Source organism: Sorex araneus, chromosome 11 (assembly GCF_027595985.1).
Source record: "Sorex araneus isolate mSorAra2 chromosome 11, mSorAra2.pri, whole genome shotgun sequence".
In the NCBI taxonomy this organism is placed as follows: Eukaryota; Metazoa; Chordata; class Mammalia; order Eulipotyphla; family Soricidae; genus Sorex; species Sorex araneus.
In genome coordinates, this window is record NC_073312.1 from 30,679,025 (window position 1) to 30,705,430 (window position 26,406).

At 44.6% G+C, this 26,406-nt stretch overlaps 1 protein-coding gene and 1 non-coding gene across 3 annotated transcripts in view; both read left to right on the top strand.

Annotated features, from left to right (window-relative positions):
- The window catches only part of ALDH18A1 (aldehyde dehydrogenase 18 family member A1), a 47,667-nt gene that overhangs the window by 12,763 nt on the left and 8,498 nt on the right, over positions 1-26,406 (top strand). The window contains exons 4-13 of one of the 2 annotated variants that reach the window (XM_004616386.2): positions 633-782; positions 873-977; positions 7,607-7,765; positions 8,251-8,341; positions 11,998-12,122; positions 13,867-14,011; positions 14,944-15,017; positions 19,054-19,147; positions 22,799-23,019; positions 26,041-26,178. In XM_004616386.2, coding sequence (XP_004616443.1) covers positions 633-782; positions 873-977; positions 7,607-7,765; positions 8,251-8,341; positions 11,998-12,122; positions 13,867-14,011; positions 14,944-15,017; positions 19,054-19,147; positions 22,799-23,019; positions 26,041-26,178 — 1,302 coding nt within the window. The remainder of the gene's footprint in view (positions 1-632; positions 783-872; positions 978-7,606; positions 7,766-8,250; positions 8,342-11,997; positions 12,123-13,866; positions 14,012-14,943; positions 15,018-19,053; positions 19,148-22,798; positions 23,020-26,040; positions 26,179-26,406) is intronic. The other variant, XM_004616387.2, reaches the window with a different exon arrangement.
- On the top strand, positions 20,162-20,266 carry LOC129399457 (U6 spliceosomal RNA). Its single transcript, XR_008627100.1, has one exon. It is a non-coding gene; the product is annotated as a U6 spliceosomal RNA (small nuclear RNA).

Below are 26,406 nucleotides of genomic sequence, written 5' to 3' on the forward strand. Positions count from 1 at the left end.
ATCGATTTGTTCGAGTAATGTCTCTCATTGAGAGACTTATTGTTACTGTTTTTGGCATATCCAATATGCACGGGTAGCTTGCCAGGCTCTGCTGCGCAGACTCGATACTCTCGATAGCTTTCCGGGCTCTCCGAGAAGGTCAGAGGAATCAAACTCAGGTCGGCCGCGTGAAAGGCGAACGCCCAACCACTGTGCTATAGCTCCAGCCCAAGGATATACTTGATAACCCTTCATTATCTGTATTTCAAACCATAAGGTCCAAAGGAAAGGGGGGGAGGGCGCATGCATGTGCGCCTGAGAGAGAGAGAGAGAGAGAGAGAGAGAGGGAGAGAGGAAAAGTAAGAAAAGTGCTTTCCATGGAGGCAGGCAGTGGAGGGGGGCTGGAGGGAAATTGGTGGTGGGAAATACACACTGGTGAAGGCACAGGTGTTGGAATATTATATGACTGAAACCCAATCATGAACAACTTTTTAACTGTATCTCACAGTGATTCAATAAAAAAAATTAAAAAAAAAAACCAACCACCATTTGGGATCCACTTATTCATTCTTCCACCCTTCCTGAGTCTCTCGTGACAAGAGAAAAGCCATGAGTCGTTGACTGGTGGTGCCTTCCCCCTCCTCACTTGGCAGGTGTCTGTGCTTCAGAATCAAGGCCGAGAGATGATGCTGGTGACCAGTGGCGCTGTGGCCTTTGGCAAGCAACGCTTGCGCCATGAGATTCTTCTGTCGCAGAGTGTACGGCAGGCACTGCACTCGGGGCAGAACCAGCTGAAAGAAATGGTGAGTGCTGCTTGCTCGCTCTTTGTGGCAGGGGTCCTTGGGGCTTCCCTCCTGCACCCCCAGCCACCCCTGTATGTTGGTGTGTTACAGGCCATCCCAGTCCTGGAAGCTCGAGCCTGCGCCGCAGCGGGACAGAGTGGGCTGATGGCCCTGTACGAAGCCATGTTCACCCAGTACAGCATCTGTGCTGCCCAGGTGAGAGACTGGCCTTCACCTGGCCATGTGGGGGCCATGTTTGGCAGGGCACAGTCCCCTTGACTTGTTACATTTGCTGAGGGGGAGAACCGGGGAAAGTCTGTCTTTAAATGGACCCTGTGTGCACCTCAATTACTCGTCTGGAAGGGGAGGATGATAACAGCACCTGCTGTGGAGAGTTTTCAGAAAGAAATGGATGAGAAAAATAACACGAGGGGCTGGAGGTATAGTACAGTGGGTAGGGAGCTTGCCTTGCACGCAGCCGACCCAGGTTCGATCCCCAGCATCCCATATGGTCCCCTGAGCACCGCCAGGAGTAATTCCTGAGTGCAAAGCCAGGAGTAACCCCTGTGCATCTCCGGTGTGACCCAAAAAGAAATAAAAAAACCCACCTACGAGAAGCATTTAACGTAGTGTCTGAAGTATGTTCCAATAAATGAAAGGTCTTGTTATGATACTAACTCCTGGGACACTGCAAGTGCTGATACTTCTGAAGACATCACAGTAGTGTCATCATTTTATTTGTGGAGTTTAGCCAGCGAACTTGCTTGCCTGTGTAATAAACACCTTTGTTAACATTGAAGGGAAAGAAGAATGCCGGTGACCAGGTGGGTGACTTTTCATTTATTCAGCAGATACTTTCAGAGCACTTGTGATATACCAAGTTATCTGCTAGGCCCTAGCAGTGAATGAATCAGTCATCATTCTAGTCCTCATGGAACTCCTAAATTTTAAGCGATTACCCCCGAATGCCCAAAAATCAATTGTGTGCTAAGTATCCCAATTTTTTTTTAATTCAGTTGTATTTTAGTCAACTATACATTAAGTTTAAACTTCTAAATACCTCAAAATACCTGAAAAATGTAATTCTCCGAGTTTTTATTTCCAGACTCCTTTGCTTCCATTTACACACGAATTTTTGGTGGCTGGGGGCTTGCATTTTTTAGCCACATGTTCCTTTTTGATCGTATGAGCACCCTGAGCACCCTTAGGAGTGAATCCTGAGCACAGATCCAGGAGTATAAGCCTTGAGCATTGCTGGACTTAGCCCCACCCTTCCCACCACAACCCCCCCTCCAAAAAAAAAAGTACAACAGCTTTTTGGGGGACCATACCCAGCAGTATTCAGGGCTTACTCCTGGCTCTGTGCTCAAGGATCACTCCTGCTGGACTTGGTGGACTATATTGGGTGCTGAGGACTGAACCCAGGTCGCTTGCACACAAGGCAAATGCCTTACCCACTCTTCTATTGCTACAGCCCCCTACAGCTTGTTTTTCCTTCTTAGAAAATTAATTTGCAGCTTAACAGCCTGTCCTCCTTCAAACATGTCAGCACATTTTTCTCTTAAGACTCTTGTCTTTTTTGTTAAGTTGAGCAACAGGTAATTTTACCGGACCTTTATACTGCTTGCTGGCTGCTTCTGGAATGTACATGTTTAGTTAGTGCCTGACCTTTCATTGTCAAGACTGGAATCTCTGTGTTCACTTTGGGTCCAGTTCTGTTTTCTGTAGGAGTCAAGTTCCCTGAAAAGGAGTTTATAATATATTTCTTAAAAGTGTTCCCCTTTGGGGTCTAAAGGATAATTCAGAGGGTAGGGCACTTGCCTTTAAAATGGCTGACCTGGGCTCAGTCCTTGGCACCCCATAGGGTCCACTGAGCACTGCCAGGAGTAATTTCTTGAGTCAGGTGTAACCTCGGAGCATTGCTGAATGTGGCCCCAAACCAAAAATAAATAAATGTTCCCCATCCCATATTCCCCAAATCTGCATTTTTATTTTTCATCCCAGTGCCTGTACAGAGCTTGGCTTTCCTGGAATATTATATTTCAGAGACAATAATTGTTTTCTTGAAAAAGCAAGTGTGGGGCTAGAGTGATAGCACAGCGGATAGGGCGTTCGCCTTGCATGTGGCCAACCTGGGTTCGATTCCCAGCATCTCATATGGTCCCCTGAACACCTCCAGGAGTAATTCCTGAGTGCATGAGCCAATAATAACTCCTGTGCATCTCTGGGTGTGATCCAAAAAGCAAAAAAAGAAAAAGCAAGTGAATTATTTTCTTAAGCCATGTTTCTATTTGTCTTTGTTTTACATTTCATTAAAGCGACTGTATTCTTCTCGGTTACTATAGCTAGAGCCTATATCGAAACATATCCATTCCCACCTTTTGTCTCCAAATTTTATCTCGCAAAAGCACCGTGATTTACAAGGCTATTCATAGTTGGGATTTAGACATAGAGGGTTTCATCACTGATCCCGCCACCAGTTTCATCTTCCCTTCACCAGTGTTCCCAGGTTCCCTCTCCTACTCCCACCCCCAGGCCCACTCCTACCTGCCATGAGAACAGGCACCTTTCTAAGTTTGTTTATTGAAGTTTGGGCCTCATGATTTCAGTGTTGTTGACTCTGTGGTTTGAAGATTTAGCTCTGTCATTCCTTAACACCACTGATGTACCTTGCCCCTTGCCCCCCTGTGCCTTCTCATCTCTCTCTTCTGCCCCCCACACTCCATTCATTATCTTTTCTTCTCCCTGCTATAGTTTGGGACCACGGGTGATTTAGGCTTCCCCCATTTAAACCATTGCATTTCCTTATCCAGTGTCTCTAAATACTACATATAAGCAATACCACCTTATGTTTATCTTTCTTCTGGCTTACTTTAGCATGATATCATCCAGTTCCATCCATGTTACAGCAAATTGCATGATTTCATCATTATTTAATGCTGCATAGTATTCCACTGTGCATATATATACCACAGCTTCATGACACACTGATTGATCTGTTGTTGGACATCTAGGTTGGTCCCAAATCTTAGCTATTATACTGAGGACTGTGCATATGTCCTTTTGCATGAATATTTTTCTGTCGGGGTAGGGGGGGAGTAAATACCCAAAAGTGGAATTGTGGGGTCGTATGATGCTCAATTTTAAGTTTATTGATAACCCTACATATGTTTTCCATTTGGGTCAAAATGGACAATGTTCTCACCAGAAGTAGATGAGAGTTCATTTTTCACCGCATTTCTGCCAACACAGTTTGTTTCTGTTTTTTTCTTTGTTTGTTTTGGAGCCATACCCAGCAATAGTCAGGGGCTACTCCTGACTGCACTCAAGAATCCCTTATGGCAATGCTCAGGGACCTTATGGGATGTCAGTGATTGAACCTGGGTTAACTGCATGTAAGGCAAGTGCCTTACCCGTTGTGCTATTTCTCTTGCTCCTGTTCTCATTATTTTTGATATGTGCCATTTCACGGGTGTGAGGTGGTATCTCATTGTTGTCTTATTTTGGATTTCCCTGATAATAAGTGATGATGAACATTTTTTCACGTGCTTGTGGGCTATCTCTTGGTCTTCCTCATTTCCTTTCCCCACTTTTTGATGGGGTTTTGTATTTTTTGTTGTTGATCATTGCGAGTCTTTAATATATCCTGGATATCAACCCTTTATTTGCTGTGTTGACTGCAAATATTTTTCCCCATCAGTTATCTGTCTCTTAGTTTTAGCACGTTTTTCGTTTGTCATGCAGAAACTCTTTAATTTGATTTAGTCCCATATGTTTATTTGTTATTCTGTTGCCTTTGCCGGTGGCATTGTTTCATTGACAACACCTTTGAAGCCCAGAGAGTGGAGAATTCTGCCTATATTTTCCTCAGTGGAAATTCTGGTCTGATCACGAGGCCTTGGATCCACTTTGATTTGAATCTCGTGTAAGGTGTGAACTGTGGATCCCGTTTTAATTTTTCACATTTGGTTACCCAGTTTTCTCAGCATCATTTGATCATTTGTAGAAGAGGCTGTCTTTACTCCATTTCAGGCTCTCATCTCCTTTTTTGGGGGAGGGGTTTTTTGGGTCACACCCAGCAATGCTCAGGGGTTACTCCTGGCTCTGCACTCAGGAATCACTCCTGGTGGTGCTCAGGGGACCATATGGGATGCCAGGGATAGAACCCAGGTTGACCACGTGCAAGGCAAACACCCTACCTACTGTCCTATTGCTCTGGCCTTTCTCATCTCCTTTTAAAAATAATAGCTGACCCCATATAGATGGACACTTGTTCTTGGATATTCTATTCTGATTTGTCATTCAAAGAACCCGTTCCCACCTTGACTATTTCAGTACCTACTGGATCATCTGTCTTCAGGCTGTCTTACTTTATCCTGGTCTGTTCAGCAAGAATTTCCTTGTTAAATTTTAAAAGGATTTCACTGAAGCTTTTATTCATGAGCTTCCAACTTTGTAACCAATAGTTTCTTGCTAATTTTTCCCATTTACCTGTTTCTCCTATTAAACATTGCCTAAACTCTGAAGAAGCAGAACTGCAACCACCTACCACTCCAGCTCTGAGAAGCTGGTACTTGTTCCCTTAACTAACCTGTGGCCAGTTGTCCTTTCAGCTTCTTACTCAAGACTCGACACCATAGAGCGCTCAGGCCTTTATTCCCACCTGCTCAAACACCACCTCTGTTAAGTTCAGTCTTTTTCAGCTGCGGAGCACATGACATCATGGCCCAGTTGCATTGTGTCTGAAACGCTTTTCTGAGTAGACTGAACCATTCATTCACCTAAAGTCTTCGTGACAATTACCCTAGACCCTGAGTCAGATACTAGAACACTGAGGTATTTTAGAAATCAGTGGGTGGTCATTGCTTCCCCCACTCTCTAAATTGAATAGTGATTTTTATCAGTTTTATAGATGGATAAAATTTGGTTTAGTCTGAAAATAAAAGTAGTGTTCTGATTGTTCTTTTGCTTTACATCTTTCTGATGATTAGCGATATGAGCTTTTTTCTTTTTTTTCACGTGTATCTTGGCCATTTGTATTTCTTCTTTGAGGAAGTTTCTGTTCATTGCTTCTCCCCACTTTTTGATAGGTTTTTTTTTTCTTGTTAAGTTCTACCAGTGCCTTATATATCTTGGATATAAATCCTTTACCAGACAAGTATTGCATAAATATTTTTTCCTAATCTGTGGGCTGTCTTTGTATCTCGGTCACCAATTCTTTTGAGGTGCAGAAGCTTCTTAGTTTAATGTAGTTCCATTTGTTTATCTTTGCTTCCACTTGCTTGGTCAGCAGTGTTTCATCCTTGAAGATTCCTTTAGCTTCAGTGTCATGGAGGGTTTTGCCCACATTTTCCTCCAGATATCTTATGGATTCAGGTTGATTCTGAGGTCTTCAATCCATTTTGATCTGACTTTTGTTAGAAAGAGGTCTGAGTTCATTTTTTTGTATTTTTCTGTCCAGTTTTCCCATCACTTCACAACACAGAGACTGGCAAACATCAAAAAGAACAAGAGCAGTCAATGCTGTTGTGGATGCAGGGAGAAAGGGACTCTTCTTCATTGTTGGTGGGAATGCCGACTGGTTCAGCCTTTTTGAAAAACAATATGAGCATTCTTCAAAAAACTAGAAATTGAACTTCTATATGATCCAGTAATACTTCTTCTGGGAATATACCCCAGGGTCCCAAAAACTCACAGCAGAAATGCTATATGCACTTCATGTTCACTGCAGCACTATTCACAATGGCCAAAATCTGGAAACAACCTGAGTGCCCAAGAATAGATGACCGGATAAAGAAACTATGGTGCATTTACACAATGGCATACTATGCAGCTGTTAGGAAAAATGAAGTTATGAAATTTGCTTATAAATGGATTGTCACAGAGAGTATCATGCTAAATGAGATGAGTCAGAAGGAGAAGAATAGACATAAAATGATTGGACTCATTTGTGGGGTATTAAGAAAAACATTAATATGAGACTAATACCTAAGGACAGTAGAAACAAGGGTCAGGAGGATTGGTCCACGGTTGGAAGCCTGCCTCAGGTGCTGGGGGAGAAGGCAGTTGGGATAGGGAAGGGACCACTATGACAAAGATAGCTGGAAATGATCACTCTGGGTAAGAACTGTGTGCTAAAAATAGGTACAGGAACAAACATGATAACCTATCAGTATCTATATCACAAACAGTAATGCTCTAAAGGAAGAGAGAGAGAGACAGAGAGAGAGAGAGGCTGGGAGGAGCGAACTGGGGACATTGGTGGTGGGAAATGTACACTGGTGGAGGGATGAGTGTTGAAACACTGTATGACTGAAATCTGACCATTAACAGCTTTGTGACTGTTATGTCACGATGGTTCAATTTTGAAAAAGTAGTGTTCTAGGAATTTCACGAGTGGTATGGTGAGTTGTTTGGCCACACCCAGTGATGTTCAGGGACTATTTATTTCTAGCTCTGTGCTCACAAGTGATTGGCAGTGCTCAGGGCTCCAGTTGCGGTGCCAAGGTCTTGACCAGTGCAGCCTTATGTGAAGCCAGTGCCCTACCTCCCATGTTACCTCTCTGGCCCCATTAAGCAAGAAGGCTTGAGCATACTTAAATAAATCTTCCAAGTAATTCTAAGTTTCTAAACATCTAAATATATGTGCTCTTTTGTCCATAGGATCCCCACAGCCCAAAGATTTTTTTGTTTGTGTGGGGGCCATACCTGGCCGCGCTCAGGGCTTACTCTTGGCTCTATGCTCAGGAACTCAGCTTAAAGTTTAACTGCTGTGTTAACATCTTTTGTGTGCTCTTCCTGGGATGTTTACACCTTCCTGTTTGCCTTCTATTTAATCCCTGTAGATTTTGGTAACCAATTTGGATTTCCATGATGAGCAGAAGCGCAGGAACCTCAATGGAACGCTTCATGAGCTCCTCCGAATGAACATCGTGCCCATTGTCAACACAAATGATGCCGTTGTCCCCCCAGCCGAGCCCAATAGTGATCTTCAGGGGGTAAATGTGGGTAAAGTATTCCTAAGGGTTGAGCGTGCTGCAGATACTAATGCCAAGCTGTGCTGCTGCATGTACTAACACTGGAGAGTTGGCATAAGCACGATGGAGAAAGTGGGAGGCATCACGTGGCTGGCATCATGAAGCATGAAAGCGGCTGGCATCGTGAAGCAGTGACTGCTGAAGTTCTTCTGAAGTCAGGGGCTTTCATTCAACAGGATGAGGTGCTCTCATGGTTTCAGATGGTGCTGTTCGCATGACTGTTATGTTTAGCATGACTGTATATATGAGCATTTGAATGAAGGATGCATTTGGGGGATCTTGCCCTTTGCATTGTACTCTGCTGTGTTTTGCAGACACAGGGGGCCTGGAAGACCTGTCATCTGCGTGTTTGGGGCCATTGGCTTTGCCTGCCAGAACCAGCTGAACGTTTCTGTAACTTCTTTTGAAGTTGCATTTGCTCTCTCACTCACGGCCTTGTACCTGCATTCCAGGTCATTAGCGTTAAGGATAATGATAGCCTGGCTGCTCGGCTGGCTGTGGAAATGAAGACTGACCTCTTGATTGTCCTTTCAGATGTAGAAGGTACAACTTAATGTCCTTTCTTTTGTCCAGCTGTGGTTATTAAATGCTGCATTTTGTCTAAGCACAGGTTCTTCTCTTTGAGACCTTCTGACCTTTTTTTTTAAATTCCTGCGATCTTTTTTTTTCAAGCTGGACCATTATTTTCTGAGTCATATGGTCTAACAGGGTATAAATGAGTCAAAAAGTGGGCAGTGCTGGAAGGTGCAGTTTGAATGCTGAATATTGTCATTTCCAGGTGTTTTGTTTCCTTTTTCTTTTTAAATCAGCTTGTGAGATATCATTCCCAAGACATATAGTACACCGATCTTTAAAGTTTAAAATTCAGAATTTTTTCCTTTATAGTTGCACAACCCTCACCACAATTTTCATCGCCCCATCGAGAACCCTTATGTCCATTAACAGTGACTCTTCACTTTTAATTTCTTTTTTTAATTTTCTCTTTACTTTTCTTTTTTGCTTTTTGGTCACATCCAGCGATGCACAGAGGTTCCTCCTGGCTCATGCACTCAGGAATTACTCCTGGTGGTGCTCGGGGGACCATATGGAATGCTGGGAATAGAACCCGGGTTGGCCACATGCAAGGCAAACGCCCTACCTGCTGTGCTGTTGCTCCAGCCCCTTCACTTTTAATTTCTTTAGCACTGGGCAGTCTTCAATGTATTCTCTATCATGACTGATTTTTCTATGGAACACATTTTATTTAAAACCGAATCATAGAAGGGCTAGAGCAATAACACAGCAAGTAGGGTATTTGCCTTGCATTCAGCCAACTTGGGTTTGATCCCCGGCATTCCATATGGTCCCCCAAGCACCACCAGGTGTAATTCCTGAGTCAGTACAGAGCCAAGAGTAACCCCTGTGCATTCTGGGTGTCACCCCAAAAGCCAAAACCAAACCAAAGCAAAAAATACAAAACACTTGAATCATTGAGTAGAAGATTCTTATGAGAGACTTATTTCACTTAGCTTAATGTTCTCAAATTTTTCTATATTTTAGCATGTGTCAATACATCATTTCTTTTCCATTTGTTTCATTTTGGACCTGAGCACGTGGAGCTGCTCAGGCCCTGTGGTGCTGGGGATGACCCAGGCTGCCATGAAAGTGTCAGGGCTCCAGGGCTGTACCCAGCTGCCTGCCATCCTCTGGGTGACATGTGGTGCTGGGGCGTAAGTCAGAGTTGTTCTTATGCAAGGCAGGCATCTCAACTCCTGTTCTCTCTCCCCGCTCCTCTCTCTCCTCTCCTTTTCCCCCTCTTACTCTCCCCCTCCCTCTTTCCCTTCTCACCTTTCTATCTCTCTCTCCCCACTCCCTCTCTCCCCTCTCTTTCTTTCTGTCTCCTCTCCCTCTCCCCCCATCTCTCTCCTCCTCCCTCTCTCCTATCCTTTTCCTCCTCTCCCCGCCTCCCCTCTCCCCTTTCTCCTTCCCCCTATCTCCTCTCCCCTCAATGCCTCATTTCTCTGTTTTCCCTCCTCTGTGCAGGGGTCTCTCTTGGTGACAGCTTTGCTCTTCATCCCCTCTTCTCACTCGGCTGAACTGTTCCCATCATACAGTTTGTCCCTTAAGGAACATAATAATTATGTCCGAAATAGACTAGTTCTGTTTCATAGATCTCCAGAGTCCTTCAGAAAAGCTTATTCAGTGCCCAGTAAGCTGACAGGACTTAGTCTCCAGTCAACACTCCAGTTGCCCCAGATAAGAGAGGACTTCCCTGGGCAAGCAGGAGTGGAAGATAGACTGAGCTCTCTTCTGTCCATAGAGGAGGTGAGGGTCATGTCAGTCTTCACCTGTAAGAAGCCTCGGTACCAGGATTCTTCATGGTAAATTTGTCATTTCAGGATAGGATCAGCTAGGTTGGTTTAGAGTGAGCCATGGTAGAAAACAAGGCACCTCGACTGATTTACAAACACTAATGAATTTCTGCAATGCTGGGTGCTTTATTATTGTCAATTAAGCATCCCTGGAAAGCAGGTAGATTTGCCCATTTATTCAGGTGAAGAAATACAAAATTGGATTCACAGCAATTAGATGGTATATTCAGAGTCATATCATTGGCACTTTGGCTGCGACCAATTTCAGATCTAAACCTGTGTCTTTATCCTGACTGGCAAGATAAAAAATGTGATTTCCAGAGATCAGTGTAGAGAAACCCAATTCAAACTAGACTCTTAATAAACAGTTTCAGTGCTGCCTCACACACTAGAATTGGTCATCACCAGACTTGTATTCTTAACTGTAATGAGTTAAATTTGTTACTTCGTAAATGGTGATTTCTGAAACAACATGCAAGTTTGAAATGTGCCTTTTGGAAAAGAGGAGTAAGCAGTATGTCAGATGCTAGGGTCCCTTTGAAGTCTCCGGAGAAGGTTTGGCTTAGATTTGAATCAACTTGCCTGTACTATATCCTTAGACACACAGACCGCCTCAAAATTCAAGTGCATGATTTGATAGCCCTGTTCCTGCTGAGGACACAATTCCTGGGGGCTCTGAAGTGCGGTATTCAATTAAGGATGGTGAAGGATTCTTCTCGCCCTCCCTGTCTTTGCTGCTCCTGGTTGTGATGCCGTGTTCTCAGGGGACGCTGGTTTCCTCCCTCATTCTCCTGGAGAGGATGCATAGAGCAGGGTTATGTTAACACTTTGGCGTGATGCAGAGTACGTATCCTGTAGCACTGGAAAAGCATAGCCGAAACCCAAAACATCTCTGCCCGAAATGTCCAGATATCTCTGCCTAAAAACATTCAGCCTGTCCCCAGCCATAGCAACTCCAGCCCATCCTGTCTCCCTAGTCCCTTGAGTTGACTTCATTTTTCTTATCCCCTTCCTTCCTTCCTTCCTTCCTTCCTTCCTTCCTTCCTTCCTTCCTTCCTTCCTTCCTTCCTTCCTTCCTTCCTTCCTTCCTTCCTTCCTTCCTTCCTTCCTTCCTTCCTTCCATCCTTCCTTCCTTCCTAGACTTCATTCAACTTGTTCTCTTTCGAAGAAAGAGTGAGGATTTTTCTTTTCATTTTGGATTGTTTGCCTGTAACATTTCCTATAGCTCTAATGTCATTCTGCTGAGATACAAAAGGGGCACATGATTGGGGTGATAAAACCGGACAGAGCATCCAGACTCAAGCTTGCTCCTGCTGACTCAGCCTAACCTTCACGGGGGCTCACCTAGAACTTGGGAGTATAATTAGTGGCTGTTTCCGAGGGCAGTCGTGAGAGTTATTGAGAAGTTCACATTTTATCCTGCTTGGAAAGAAAGGCATGTTTAACAGCTGTTAGGCGCTGCCCTAATTTTTGCAATAGCCATTTGTCATTTTTATTTGCATCCTGACAGCCCAGCATCATACATAGCAATGGCAGAGATGAAATCAGCATCTCAAGGGGGACTGTGGGCAAGGCCAATAAAATGTGTGCTCGAGATAAGGGCCAAGCTCTGTTCCTGGAATACGTTCCATTATTAATAGGCCAGGTTACAGGAATCTGCAGGGTCACTCCTCTGGGGCTGTTTTCCCCTGATTCCTCACTCCTTTTTCTGATTAGAGCTGGTGGAAGAGCATATCTGGATTAAAGTCCAGAGTGGTCGGCAGGTGCCTGGGAATATGTATCTTGTGAGCTACTTGCACTCACTTCCAGCAAAGGAAGTTATATTATGGGTTCTCTTCTGCTTTCCAGGCCTCTTTGACAGCCCACCAGGGTCAGATGATGCAAAGCTCATTGATATATTTTATCCCGGAGACCAACAGTCCGTCACATTTGGAACCAAATCAAGAGTGGGAATGGGTGGCATGGAAGCCAAGGTAAAAATCTGTGCCTTCACTGCCCATAACAGTTACAGAAGCAAAGCAGTATTCCATCACTTGTACTTTGGCAAATGTTTGGGCAGGGGGCACTATTAATTCAGATGCTACGCATATGCACACACATATGCACACTTACCTATGTATCTACTTGTTTAATGCTATTGTGTACTATGCTCAATAATGCACATGGATTCTTTTGAATATTATATGTTGTGTTAATATCATGTGTTTGTGAGCAGTGTCTATATAGTTTTCATAATTTGTAAATCCTCTGCCAGCTCAAATACTTATTTTTAATTGAAGTAATACTGGTTTACAAGACTATGTATTATAAGGGTACAGTTTTGCCCTGCTCGGAATGTATGATCCAAAGTAGAGAGAGAGAGAGTAAGAGGGAAATTGTCTGCCATAGAGACAGGGGGAGGGGTGGGACAGAGGTGGGGGTGGAAGGATACTAGGGACATTGGTGGTGGGAAATGTACACTGGTGGAGGGATGGGTGTTCGTTCAGTCATTGTATGACTGAAACTCAAACATGAAAGCTTTGTAAGTGTAGCTCATAGTGATTCAATTTAAAGAAAATTTTTCTTTTGCTTTTTTTTTGGGCGGGGGTCACACCTGGCGATGCTCAGGGGTTACTCCTGGCTCTGCACTCAGGAATTACTCCTGGCAGTGCTCAGGGGACCATATGGGAAGCTGGGAATCGAACATGGGTCAGCTGAGTGCAAGGCAAATGCCCTACCCGCTATGTTATCACTCCAGCCCCTAAAGAAAATTTTTTTTTATCTGCTAATACTCTTTTACCATTTAATCGAACCCTCTCCATCCTTTTATCTGCTAATACTCTTTTACCATTTAATCGAACTCTCTCCATCCTTTGTGTTTGTTTTGGGGGCCACACCTGGCAGTGCTCAGGGGATCCTTCTGGCTCTACACTCAGAAATCACTCCCGGCAGGCTCAGGGGACCATAGATGGTGCTAGGGATCAAATCTGGGTCGGCTATGAGTAAGGCAAACACCCTCCCAGCTGTACTGTCACTCAGGTCCCATAGAATTGACAAATACTGGTGGTGTATTTCAGGCCACAGTTGACAGTGCTCAGGAGCTGTTCCTGGCTCTGTGCTCAGGAGTAACCCCTGACAGTGTTTGGAGAACCATGTGCAGTGGGAGGGATCAGCTGTATGCAAGGCGAGCACCTTACCCCGTGCTCTCTCTCTGCCCAGGAAATAACATATCTTTTTAATAAAAGTATTTTTTAAAAATTTTTTATCGAATCACTGTGAGATAGACCATTACAAAACTATTCATGATTGGGTTTCAGTGGTATGCATCCAACACCTATCCCTCTACCAGTGTACATTTCCCCCAAAATTAATATTTTAAAACTATTGTGCTATATGTAGCAAGGCAAGGACCCTACTTATGGAAGCCCACAATATTCAGGGTTAGATGCTGGTGAATCTCCAGCAGATCACCACTAGACTCCGTGCTGTTCTAAGTTGATGTACAATAAGTCACTTGAAGAATTAGCTATGAATATCAGTACTAGGAAGGCTTAGAGAAATATATGGACAAATACATGGACCCAGCATGTTTTTAGATTCTGCACTGATTAAAACATTTGTGCATGTTCTGAAGTTGCTGAGAATCACATTGTATTTTAGACATATTTGTAAGTTTCGAGTAGGAGATGGCCCTGCAAAACTCTGTATCTGATCGTCAGATCTAACCTCTCCCATTAGGTGAAAGCAGCACTCTGGGCTTTGCAAGGTGGCACTTCTGTGGTTATTGCCAATGGGACCCACCCAAAGGTGTCTGGGCACGTCATCACAGACATTGTAGAGGGAAAGAAAGTCGGCACCTTCTTTTCTGAAGTAAAGCCTGCAGGTATGTAGTTCTTCATTAAATCCATTGGCCTATGGATGAGAGTCAGTGACATCATGGCGGTCATCAGACTGAAGAGATCAGACTGAAGACATCTCTCTCTCTCTCTCAAGAAAGTTCACAGAATTGTGGTATATTATGAGATGTAGCATTGTTCTGAACATTGCCTACAGTTGGATTTTGCATTGCGTTTGTAAAATTATGTTTAACATGCCTAACCTGACCTCCTATTGTCTTCAAAATCACTAACTTAAGAATGATAGTGAATAGTGCTTCAGTGAACATGGGAGTGCAGATGTCTTTTCTGCATTGTGTTTTGGTCCATGGGGCATATTCCAGAAGTGGAATAGCTGGGTTGTATAGAAGCTCAGTTATGAAGTTATTTTTGGGGGGGGTGGGGAAATGCCCATATCATCTTCCAAAAAAAGGCTGGACCAGTCGACAGTCCAGCATGAGGCTCCCTTTTCTGCCTGCATCTGCACCAACTCCGGTGGTTATTATTCTTTCAGATGAGTGCCAGTCTCCCTGGTGTGATACCTCATTGTTTTGATTTGCATTTTCCAGATGATTAGTATCTGTGCTGGATGCCAGATTCTAATAAACACAGGGAGATGCAGAAAAGCATAAGGAGGGACACTGTAGAATGAATGTGGTGGGTCTCGGTGTGCTCGTTTTACGGTCACTCTGACCGATAAAGGCAAGTGAGAAAGGGACCAGATGTGCTCGGGCATGAGTGCAAGAGCTTGTCTCTTATTACTTGAACAAAACACATATTCTTTATCTTCTAATTTTTGTTCTTTTCCATTCCACTTGGGTTTATATATTCTAATGTGTTTAGATTTCTGAATGGAGGCGGAGCATTTGCTACATTGTTGCATCTCTGAAGCAAGTAAGCTGATAGTGACTAACATTTGCATTTGCGAATGTGCTTCTAGGCCCTACTGTGGAGCAGCAGGGGGAAATGGCTCGGTCTGGAGGAAGAACTTTGGCCACGTTGGATCCCGAGCAGGTAATGTTCATGCTGTTAGTTGTGCCAGGTTTCTTCATTTAGGTATCAGATGCTTAGAAAATTATTCGCCAGGACAGGAGTAGCTCAGTGGCTGATACTTGCTTTTCCATGCTGGAGGCTTAGGATCAATCCCTGGCGGTGTATGGTCATTTGCGCCTCCTGAAGAGTGACCCACACCCAGCACAGAGCTGGCTATAGACCCTGAGCACCAGCAGGTGTGACCCAAAAACAAAAAATAACTGTCATCCCATCGCTCATCGATTTGCTTGAGCAGGCACCAGTAATGTCTCCATTGTGAGACTTGTTACTGTTTTGGCATATCGGGTAGCTTGCCAGGCTTGCCGGGCTCTCTTGGTGAAGGAATCGAACCTGGGTCAGCCGTTGCTCCACTGTACTATCGCACTGTACTATTGCACCAGCCCAAAACAAAAAATCTCACTGTGTCACTGTATCACTGTCATCCTGTTGCTCATTGATTTGGTGGAGCGGGCACCAGCAACGTCTCCATTGTGAGACTTGCTGTTACTGTTTTTGGCAAATCGAATATGCCACAGGTAGCTTGCAAAGCTCTTCCATGTGGGTGAAATACTCTTGGTAGCTTGCTGGGCTCTCTGAGAGGGGTGGAGGAATCAAACCTGGGTCGGCCGCATGCATGACAAATACCCTGCCTGCTGTGCTATCGCTCTAGCCCAAAACAAAAAATACTAACCAGAAAAAAAAATTTTTTTTCTTTTTGGGTCACACCCATCAATGCACAGGGGTTATTCCTTGCTCTGCACTCAGAAATTACTCCTGGTGGTGCTCGGGGAACCATATATGGGATGCTGGGAATTGAACCCGGGTCAGCTAAGTACAAGGCAAATGCCCTACCCGATGTGCTATCACTCCAGCCTCCAGAAAAATATTTTTGATTGTATTTTCTCCCTCTTCCTTCTTCTAAAGTCCAAAGTATAAGATGGCTTAATTTTTAAAAAAATCCAGGTACCTGCTTTACCAAAATTTCACCCTTTTAAAACTTTGCTTAAGGTTTTAGATAGGCGTGTGTATAGTTAGAAACATACCTTTATTGAATTAATAACGCAAAAGGTAGTCAACATAATACTGACACTACATAGTTTTAAGTTTTCTTTATTTCTTTTTTTCCTTTTTTGTATTTTCGGGCCACACCTGGCTGTGCTCAGGGATAATTCCTGGTGGTGCTCAGGGGATCTTATAGGCTAATGATTATTGACCCCAGGTCAGCTCCATGCAAAGCAAGCACCTTACCTGCTGTACTATCACTCCAGCCCCATGTTTTCTTGACTTCTAAAGCATATGTTCCTCAAGTGATCATAAGTAGTTACATTTTCAGCATAAAAATACGTTCTAGTTCTGCAGTTGAAAAGTGTAGGCCTTACTTCCCCTTGATAAAAGTCATTAGGAAGCTGTGCATAAATAATGAGACAAGTTGTTTGTGGTTAGCACTGACTAGATTAAATGAGTTCATTATTTATGACAAGGATTTAGAAGACCGCCTGCCACAGAGTAGCTGTTACATATTTGATGTTTTTATTTTTTAATTTTTAAGATAACTCCATTTTCTTCTGTAGAGTTTAAGGCCCTAGAAAAGAGTGACTGAAAATATTGCCGTGATGCTATTAGAAGAACTAGGGTTTGGGAGCCCCCTTCCACCCCCGTCCTCTTTCCCTCTGAGACATTCTGTGGCACTTGCTTTCCTTGTTCTGTGGTTGATGAGTCTCCAATTTGACTTTATGCCACAGTAGTCCTGTGACTTTTTGGTGGTGTTTTCTGTATAAGCAAGGAAGTTCAGAGGTTCATTGTGTCTGTTTCCATGATTTGGATCAACACACACCTAGGAATGGAAGCAGCATCAACCAAACAGTTGTCATTTCTGGGGCGCTCATACTTTCTTTCGGCTTCCATCAGTGGGGGTTGGCTGTATCTCTTGGTAATTTTGTCTATTTGCAGAGAGAGTTGTGCTCTTAGGGTAGTGCAGAGTTAGACCTTGCAACTCCATCTTAATTCCTTGGTTCCCACAGTCAGTTGAGTTGCCCTTCTCATCAGGATTTATTTTGCCTTTTCCCTCTCTCTCTCTCTCTCTCTCTCTCTCTCTCTCTCTCTCTCTCTCTCTCTCTCTCTCTTGTTTCTCTTTCATGGGATGAGACCTAAAGTAGTGTTTCATTGCTGTGATGTTTTGGTCAGAAACATCATGAAAATGTGAAACCAGGGAACTCTAATCCTGCCACGTACAGGGCGTGGAGGTTTAGGAAAATTCCCATTCCATGTCACCTAATTCGCCTGTCAGAAGCCCAGGTGCCTGCTCTGTCATCCCAACCCTGTCCTGTCCACAGTCACTTAGTCCAAGTAGTGAGCAGTGAGTCTGTTAATTTGAGGAGGCTTGGCGGAAGCTGGGGGAGCATTTCTAAGGATCGTGTCATTCAAAGTGATTTGGGGAGAAACGTTTATTAGTCTCCTCTGGGTGAGTTCTTTGGTCTGAGAAAGGAGAAGAGGACCAAAGAGTAAGTGGGGGAACAAAGAGGTAGTACAGTGGGGAAAGCATTTGTTTGCTTTGCACACTGTGGACCCGGATTTGATCCCTGGCACCACATATGGTCCCCTGAGCCCTAACAGGAGTGATCACTGAGCACAGACCCAGGAGTAATCCCTCACCACACACACCCTCACCAAAAAAGGGAAAAAAAATAGGGGCTGGAGCAATAGCACAGCAGGTAGGGCGTTTGCCTTGCACGCAGCCGACCCGGGTTCGAATCCCAGTATCCCATATGGTCCCCTGAGCATCGCCAGGATTAATTTCTTAGTGCAGAACCAGGAGTAACCCCTGTGCATCGCCAGAAGTGACCCAAAAACAAAACAAAAGAAAGAAAAAAAAATTTTTTTTTTGGTGGGGGCCACTCCTGGCAAGTTTGGGGGAAATCGTGTGGGATGTTGGGGATAAAACCCAGGTTGGCCACGTGTAAGGCAAGTGCCCTATCCACTTTTCTAACACTCTGGCCTCCAAAAGAGAAAATTCTAAATAATTGCAGATAGAGACAGAAGAGCAAGTAGGAGCAAAAAGAAAAAGGCACTTTTCTTTTTTCACGCCTTGAGAAATCTCACACTGATTTTCTCATGTCCTAATCTTGGTGGATCACGATTGGAATCTTTAAGCATTTAGGACTGGGTTTTCCCCTGCTGACCTAATGTATTAAATAAATATCAAAAAAAAAGAAAAGAAAATGCATAAACCTGTTTAAGAGATAAATGTGATTTGTGGAGTATAGAATAACATCACATGAGGCTGACACCCAAGGACAGTAGATACAAGGGGGATTGCCCCGTAGCTGGAAGACTGCTTCATGAGCGGAGGCGAGAAGGCAGCTGGAATAGAGAAGGGATCACTAAGAAAATGATGGCTGGAGGAACCAGTTGGGATGGAAGATGCATGCCGAAAGTAGATAATGGACCAAACATGATGACCTCTCAGTGTCTGTGTTGCAAGCTATAATGCCCAAAAGTAGAGAGAGAGTATGGGAAATATTGTCTGCCATGGAGGCAGGGGGAGGGTAGGGAAGGGGGGCGTATACCGGGGATATTGATGGAGGGGAATGTGCACTGGTGGAGGGATGGGTGTTTGATCATTGTGAGATTGTAACCCAAACATGAAAGCTTGTAACTATCTCACAGTGATTCAATAAAATTTTTTTAAAAAAGAGAGAGATAAATGTGGTGGCTGGCGATACAGAATATCTGGGACTGAATGCCAGCCAGTCTTTACCTCCTGACAAATTGGGACGTTTGCTGCCTCTCTTCGCCATGCTTTTGGGCCAAAGTTTGCAAATCCTAATAATTAGTAGTGGTCAAGAGAAAGGAAAGTAAGAAATGAGAGGGGGAGTAGAGATCTGCCATGAGAGGGCGAGGGGGAAGGGAGGGGACCAGTGGTGGGAAATGGAAGGAAGGAGATTTCAGGGCTAACCTTGGGCTGGGGAGCAGTCTTCTTGGATGATCATTTTGCTTAACGATTCACCTTTCTTCTTAGAGAGCAGAAATCATCCATCATCTGGCTGATCTCTTGACGGACCAGCGTGACGAGATCCTGTTAGCCAACAAAAAGGACCTGGAGGAGGCAGAGGGTAAAGGCGCCTTCGAGTCCCTGTTCCAGAGGGTCATGCACTGGCTGTTGCTCTTTGTTTCACTCACGGTTCTTAATCTGCCTGAACAGTGCTACAGAAGACCTAGTGTACTAGGCGTTATTTTCCTTGAGGGGAGGAGTCCATACCCATTGGGCTTTTTCAAACTACACGTACTGCCTCTATCCCCTTTCCTAAACACTCTAGTAGGGACCTTAAAGGGCCTTCTTCTGTTCTACGACAACCATGAGTCATGTCTGCTGTGACAATTTTAGGAAAAGGAGAAAGATTGAGAACCCTGCCCATGGCTTTGGACATTCAGCTCCCAGAAGCTCAGGTGATTGAGGTCTCTCTGTATTGCCAGGCACTGTGCTTGGGGCTTTATGGCCAGGATTTCATTTAGTCTTTACAGTACAGTGCCTCTGAGACGTGTACTCTCTGTTGTCCCCCTTTCACAGAGGAAAGAAGTGAAACAGACAAATTGTCCTTTGCCTAAAGCCACATGAACAATGACAGAAGCTGAGACTCAAAATCAGGTGGACAGAGCACACAAAACAGCTATAGATATAGTGGCATCTGTGATGAAGGGTAGTTTGTCTCTTCGTTAATTAGCTGAAGTGTGGTCTGCTCAGAAATGGCAACAGGTTTCACCCAGAGATGCCCTGGGAGTACCCAAGATAGACTGGTTGAGACCACTGACCACCCTCCTTGTGTGGGCAACCATATATGCCAGGGGCTAGCCTTCACCCTCTCTCCTGTTTTTGCTTTCACCCTAAAATAATGGGTTTAGGAAGCTTTAGATTTCCTTCACATGGCCAACCCGGGTTCGATTCCTTCGTCCCTCTCGGAGTGCCCAGCAAGCTACTGAGAGTATCCTGCCCACACGGCAGAGCCTGGCAAGCTCCCCGTAGTGTATTCAATATGCCAAAAGCAGTAACAAGTCTCACAGTGGAGACGTTATTGGTGCCCACTTGAGCAAATTGATGAACAACAGGACGACAGTGATGACAGTAGTGTTTGCTTCAGTGGCAAATCTACTAAAACTGGAATGAGACACAAAGAAGGTTTACATGGGCCCTGCCCAAGGATTACACACAAGTGTGTGTGAGAGAAGAAATGTGCCACAACAGCCCCATCAGTGTTTCTTTCAAAGAACCCCTGCATGACTCATCAATATTATTTTCATTCTTTAAAATATTGTTGAACCAAAGCTCTGGAAATTCCCGCTTTAGGCTTTTGAATTTTTGTAGTACTGAAAAGTCAAGTCATCGAGTAGATTTTTAGAAGCAGATTGATTGATATTTTAGCCAGTTATTTCATTTAGAGCCAAGGAATCGGAACCCTTAAGGGGATAAAACTATTAGTATAAGCAGCACCTCTAGTTGTTGACAGTACTCTCACTTCTGATCCCAGCTTTCTCTCTGAAAATTCAGTGATGTAAGATCTAGATGCTGGGTATACCTGAGCTTTTAATCCCCTTTGACTTACTTAGTAAGCCCTTTTCAGGAAATATGTTCTCAGAAATATTTTTAAAGGTGGGAAAAGCTTTGCATATAAGAATTCTTAGAGCAGGATTATGACACTGAAAGCTAGAAATATTGGTGTCTAATAATGTGTGTGGGCACATGAAATTGTGTCAACTCACTGGCATATTTAGTTGTTTTTATTTATTTTTTAATGTAGGAGTAAATGTTATTTATTCAGCCATTGATCAAGCTGATTGAAGTGGGCATGAACTCCACATTACTTTTTTTAAAAATTGTTTTAATTGTATATCTGTGAGTAGACCATTACAAAGCTGTCCACAATTGGGTTTCAGTCACACAATGATCCAGCATCCATCCCTCCACCAGTGTACATTTCCCACCACCAATGTTCCCTGTTTCCCCACCATCATCCCCCAAGCCCCCAACTCCTTACCCTCCCTTTATGGGAGACGCTTTCCTTGCTTTTCTCTCTCTCATTTTTCTTTTATGCATTATGGTTTGCAATACAGGTGCTAAGACATCATGGTGTTTGTTCAGGGCATTCAGTAGTTTTATTGGGACAGTAAGGTTGGAGTAGCTTTTCAATTAGGAGTAGCTTTGGGGTGTGGATGTGACTGCCGAGGCTTCTGGAAGTACAGGATGGTGGGGGAAGGTAGCCTATCCCTACCCTGAGAAAGCCTGGAGATTTCAGTCACAAAACCCACATACCAAAATTTTCAGCAGGTTATATCTTGGAGAGGTCTGTCCTGAAACAGTGGAGTCAGGCTGGGGGTATGGTAGCAGTTTTGGATTGTGGAAGCAAGTGGCTGCCGGGGGCTCTGCTTGGGTGGACACAGACCAACCCGCCCCCCTCTGATTTGCCTCGGTTTGTTCAGCCATGTGCGGGTCCGAGCTTAACTGTGGCTTTTGATCTCTTTCAAGATTTATCTATGGGTCTATGAAATAGGGTCAATAAGTGAGCTTATATAGTTGAGCCGGAAGTGGTTAGGTATGCGTGGCTCCCACATACCTAACTTTTGGCTGTTTAATTTCTTGGTAAACTGGTCCCATTGTTGAGGTCAGGCCAAAGGCACAGCAGCAATTTTGAGGTGTCAGGAAGGCTGACAGCACCATCAGACTGCTGATGCACTTGCCCCGCAAGTACAGGTTGACCTGTTGGCGGCATCACACCTCCTTATTTACCAGTATTTATAGTTTTGTAATCTAGAAAAGATGCACAATGGAAGACTAGAATGTAACATATAATATGTGCTTTAGAGAAAACTCCATTCTGTCAGCCAGGGATGTGGTTCATTAGTAGAAAATAGGCTGTACATTCTATCCTTGACAAAATAAAATAACAGAAACAAAATAACAATTTGATTTTCAGCACATAGAGAAAAGGAAAGAAATATTATTGATGTAATTGGTTGCCTGATGGTTTATTTCTCTTCATGTAAGTTTGGTTCTTCTCCTCTAAGACAGAGATCTGTTGTTTTTATCTTAGTGGGTGTGACGATAGGAAAGAAAGGGAAATTCTTTCAAAAATTAGCCAGAATAATAGTAATATGAGACACAAATCCAGGGTACATGATACATGTGATAACATGAACCTACTATCATTTAATTTATTACAAAAGGAAGCATCTATGTTGGTTTCCATTAAAGAGAAATAATTACCTGTTATAAAAAAAAATACAGAAAGCTAGAAATCATCACTATTTCTGATGCCTCTAGTCATCAGTTTATATATCTATATAAGCAATGTTTGATAAATAGGATCATTTCATACCGGTATTTTTAATATGCCTTTTCACAACCTATATCCTGGATAGTTTTCCATATCAGCAAATACATACATATGTACCTGTAATCATAACATATACTAACTGCATTTTAGCCCATTGTCTTAATTTATCAGTAGAATCTAATCTTCCACTAATGTAAGAATGCCGTGATAAATATCCTTATTGCATTCTAGTTTGTTGATGTAAATGAGAAGTTTCTGGAACTGAAAAAACTGCCCCAGAGGGGCACGTGTTTACTTGACAACATAAGCTGTCAAACTGCCCGGGTATAAATGACATTTGATCTCCCTGAGGTCCCCGAGCTTCTTGTAGTTCCGAGGGTGGTGTTCTGTACCTGCCCGTGCCTGCCTCGTGATTGTGGGTTCTCCGCGTCTCTGCAGGGAGACTGGCACCTCCTCTGCTGAAGCGCCTGAGCCTCTCCACATCCAAACTGAACAGCCTGGCCATTGGCCTGCGGCAGATCGCGGCCTCCTCACAGGACAGTGTGGGGCGTGTTTTGCGCCGGACCCGAATTGCCAAGAACTTGGAACTAGAACAAGTGACTGTCCCAATCGGTGTCCTCCTGGTGATCTTCGAGTCTCGCCCCGACTGTCTGCCTCAGGTGCGTGACTAATGCCGGCCCAGGATAGGGGGACTTAGAGGGAAAATTGGTTTTGCAGGACTGGAGGTCAGTGTCCCAAAAATGGTTTTGCCTTTTTATCTCCCCCACCCTCCCCTTGAGAAAGTCATGATTTTTCCCCAAGGACAGTGTTTGAGACTCGTTCTTCAGTGTCTGTGTTAAAGATTCTAAAATAGGGGCTGGAGTGATAGCACAGTGGGTAGGGTGTTTGCCTTGTACGAGGCTGACCCGGGTTTGATTCCCAGCATTCCATATGGTCCCCCAAGCACCACCAGGAGTTAACTCCTGAGTGCATGAGCCAGGAGTAACCCTGAGCATCGCCAGGTGTGATCCAAAGAGCAAAAAAAAAAAAAAAAATTCTAAAATAGATATTTTTGAGTCCATTTCCCAAAAGTGTAGAGAAGTTAATGTTCTTGTCACACTGGTGAGGATGGTGCTCTGGGACTGGGGCCCAGAAGCCACGCCCATCCGTGATGAGGCGACACGTCCCTCAAGTCTCTGCTCCCTGGGGCGTCTGCCCTCCGGCCACAGAGCCTGCAAGGGTTCGTGATGTCATCCATCCTGGCACATGTGGACAGGAGAGCCCTTTGTTATCAGGGCCACAGGGGGCTTTCTACAGGTGTGTCTCTCGGAGAAAGGAACTTCCAGGATGTTAGAGAAAACTAGAAAACTAAAACTAGAACATAGCCCTCCATGAGACACTTCGTATGGCCCAGGGTGATACTGAGAAACCACATGAGAAAGACCTCACCAGACAACCATGCCCTGGTGGGTGGGTGGTCGAGGGTAGCTCCTAATTCTCTCCTAGAAATCTGGGTAGGGTGATTCCAGTTCTTTATTTGCACTAGCAAGTAAAGTCTCAAAGGGAATTCTTTTTTTTTTTTTTTCACTGTCACTGTCACTGTCATCCCGTTGCTCATCGATTTGCTCGAGCGGGCACCAGTAACGTCTCCATCATGAGACTTGTTGTTAATGTTTTTTTTTAATTAAAAAAAATTATTCTCATTTTTCTGTGGGCGTAGGTGACTTGGGAGTCCAGAGTGTTTGTTCCCTAGAGGATACTCTGTGACCTGACCTAAACTAAGTTGCTCACCAAGAGACTCCTACATCGAGTCTGCCTGCCCACAACCCCTGGCTGGTGCTGGCCCTTCTGTCTCTGTGTAGGATAACCCAGTGAGCACTGCAGGGTGGAGGTGCTTCCTCTAAGCCTCTGGGGACAGTGCGGCTGAAGTGCCGCAGCTAATCTTCACCCACACCATCGGCTATTCTTCCCAAGGAGAAAGGCTTCCTCTTTAGCCAGTGACAATTGAGCTTCCTCGGTTGGAATCATAACCCTGGATGGGATCACAGAATCCATGAATCCTAAAAGGCGAATGCAGCATTCTCTGTGTGCATAGTTCTGGAGAAAATTTACATCACTTTCAAAGGGGATCTGTGAACAATTAAAAAAAAAACCCAAAACTTGAAGGATTAAAAGCCACTCATTTGGAGGTTAACAGATCCTGTCAAGATTCATTTTTGTTTTGTTTTGATTTGAAAGTTTCTTTCACAGTCCTACACTAAAAGCTGAAAGATATTCCTTTATCCCAAGAGCTTTCTAAGCATTGGAGCTTCAGACTTGGAACGGTTTAGGTCTTTGCTCTAAAGGGGTAACATGCCTTCCTCTCCAGCTGGCTTCTGCTCTCAGCCTTGGGTGCCCAGAGGCTGGTGAGAGCCCCCATCTTCTCCGGGTTCTCAGTAGTAGGCATTTAAAGCTCAAAGAATAAACACCAACCTTGTCATGCAAGCGCAGGGCCCGGGGTGCTACCCACAGCGACTCTGAGTCAGATGCCCCGAGCATCTGAGTCAGGAGGCAGTTGACCGCCGGTCCCCACAGTGGCCCAGGTGGGAGGTGGCTGTGTGTGTAAGTGGGTTCTCTTGCCTCAGCTCCTTTGCTCACAGAGTTAAGACAACCCTGTAGCTGTGTTCCTAAGCTCTGGGTGTTTGGGTTGTTTAAGTCAGGCTCCCATCCCTGCCACGTACAAGCCATGTGGCCCTGAAGAGTCACCCTCTTGTCTTTAGTATAAACAGGAGATGAAATGAGTACTTAGTTCACTGAAATTATGCGAGGGTTAAACAGAACAGGCCTACGAAATGCTTGATTCAGAAACAGTGCTCAGGAATGCTGTTGCCCTGTTGTTGTTTGTTTGGGGGCTACGCCTGGTGGTGCTTGGGGCTTACTCCTGGCTCTCTGCTCAGGGATCGCTCCTGGTGATGCTTGGAGAGGGCCAGATGAGGTGCTGGGATCAAACCCAAATCTGAGTCAGCCTTGTGCCAGGCAAGTACCCTGCCTGCACGACTATCTCCAGCCCCACTTATTTATTTATTGTTTTAATTTTAGACACGGTGATTCACAGACTTGCTGACAATAGAGTTACAGATATACAATATTCCCAACTCCAGTCCTACTGCCTGTAACCACATCCCTCCACCCGTAGCCCGAGGCTCCCACTCATCCCCCAGCCTGTCTCCTTGACAGACACATGTTTCACTGTATCACTGTCATCCCATTGCTCATCGATTTGCTCAAGTGGGCACCAGTAACGTCTCCATTGTGAGACTTGTGACTGTTTTTGGCATACACCAGGGGTAGCTTGCCAGGCTCTGCCATGTGGGCAAGATACTCTCGGCAACTTGCCAGGCTCTCTGAGAGGGCCAGAGGAACTGAACCCAGGTCGGCCGCATGCAAGGTGAACGTCCTACCTGCTGCGCTATTACTCCAGCCCAGACGCATATTTAAGTTGAATTATTGTAAGTTGGGCCCTGTGCTCTCAGCAGTTCAGATACCTCACTACTGTGCCACTGACGAGCCCTACCCTTCAACATAAAAGCACTCATGAGGAAAGACACATGTATACCTGTGTTCATCACAGCCCATAGTATGGTAACCAAGATGCGGAAGCAGCCCAATTGTCTAACGGTGACTCTGGGTCCCTTTGGTGCTCTGCTCTCGTTGATCTGCAGGTGGCAGCCTTGGCTATTGCAAGTGGTAACGGCTTGTTACTCAAAGGAGGGAAGGAAGCTGCGCATAGTAACCGGATTCTTCACTTCCTGGCCCAGGAGGCCCTCTCCATCCACGGAGTCAAGGATGCTGTCCAGCTGGTAGGTACTGGGCACGGCCCAGAGGGGCCAGGACGGGTCTTTTGGGTATTTGGAGCAGAACTTTCTCAAAGAGCTCTAAAAGGCCAAGCCACTGAGGTGGGCTCGGGCAGAGTGGGGGCAGGACCTGTGTACCTGCTTATGGGCACGGTGCTAGGGTTTTCCATGGCCCACGTGACCTGGGAAGGCTATTCTGAGACTGGGAGCCAAGTTTTCTTTCCTGACACTCCT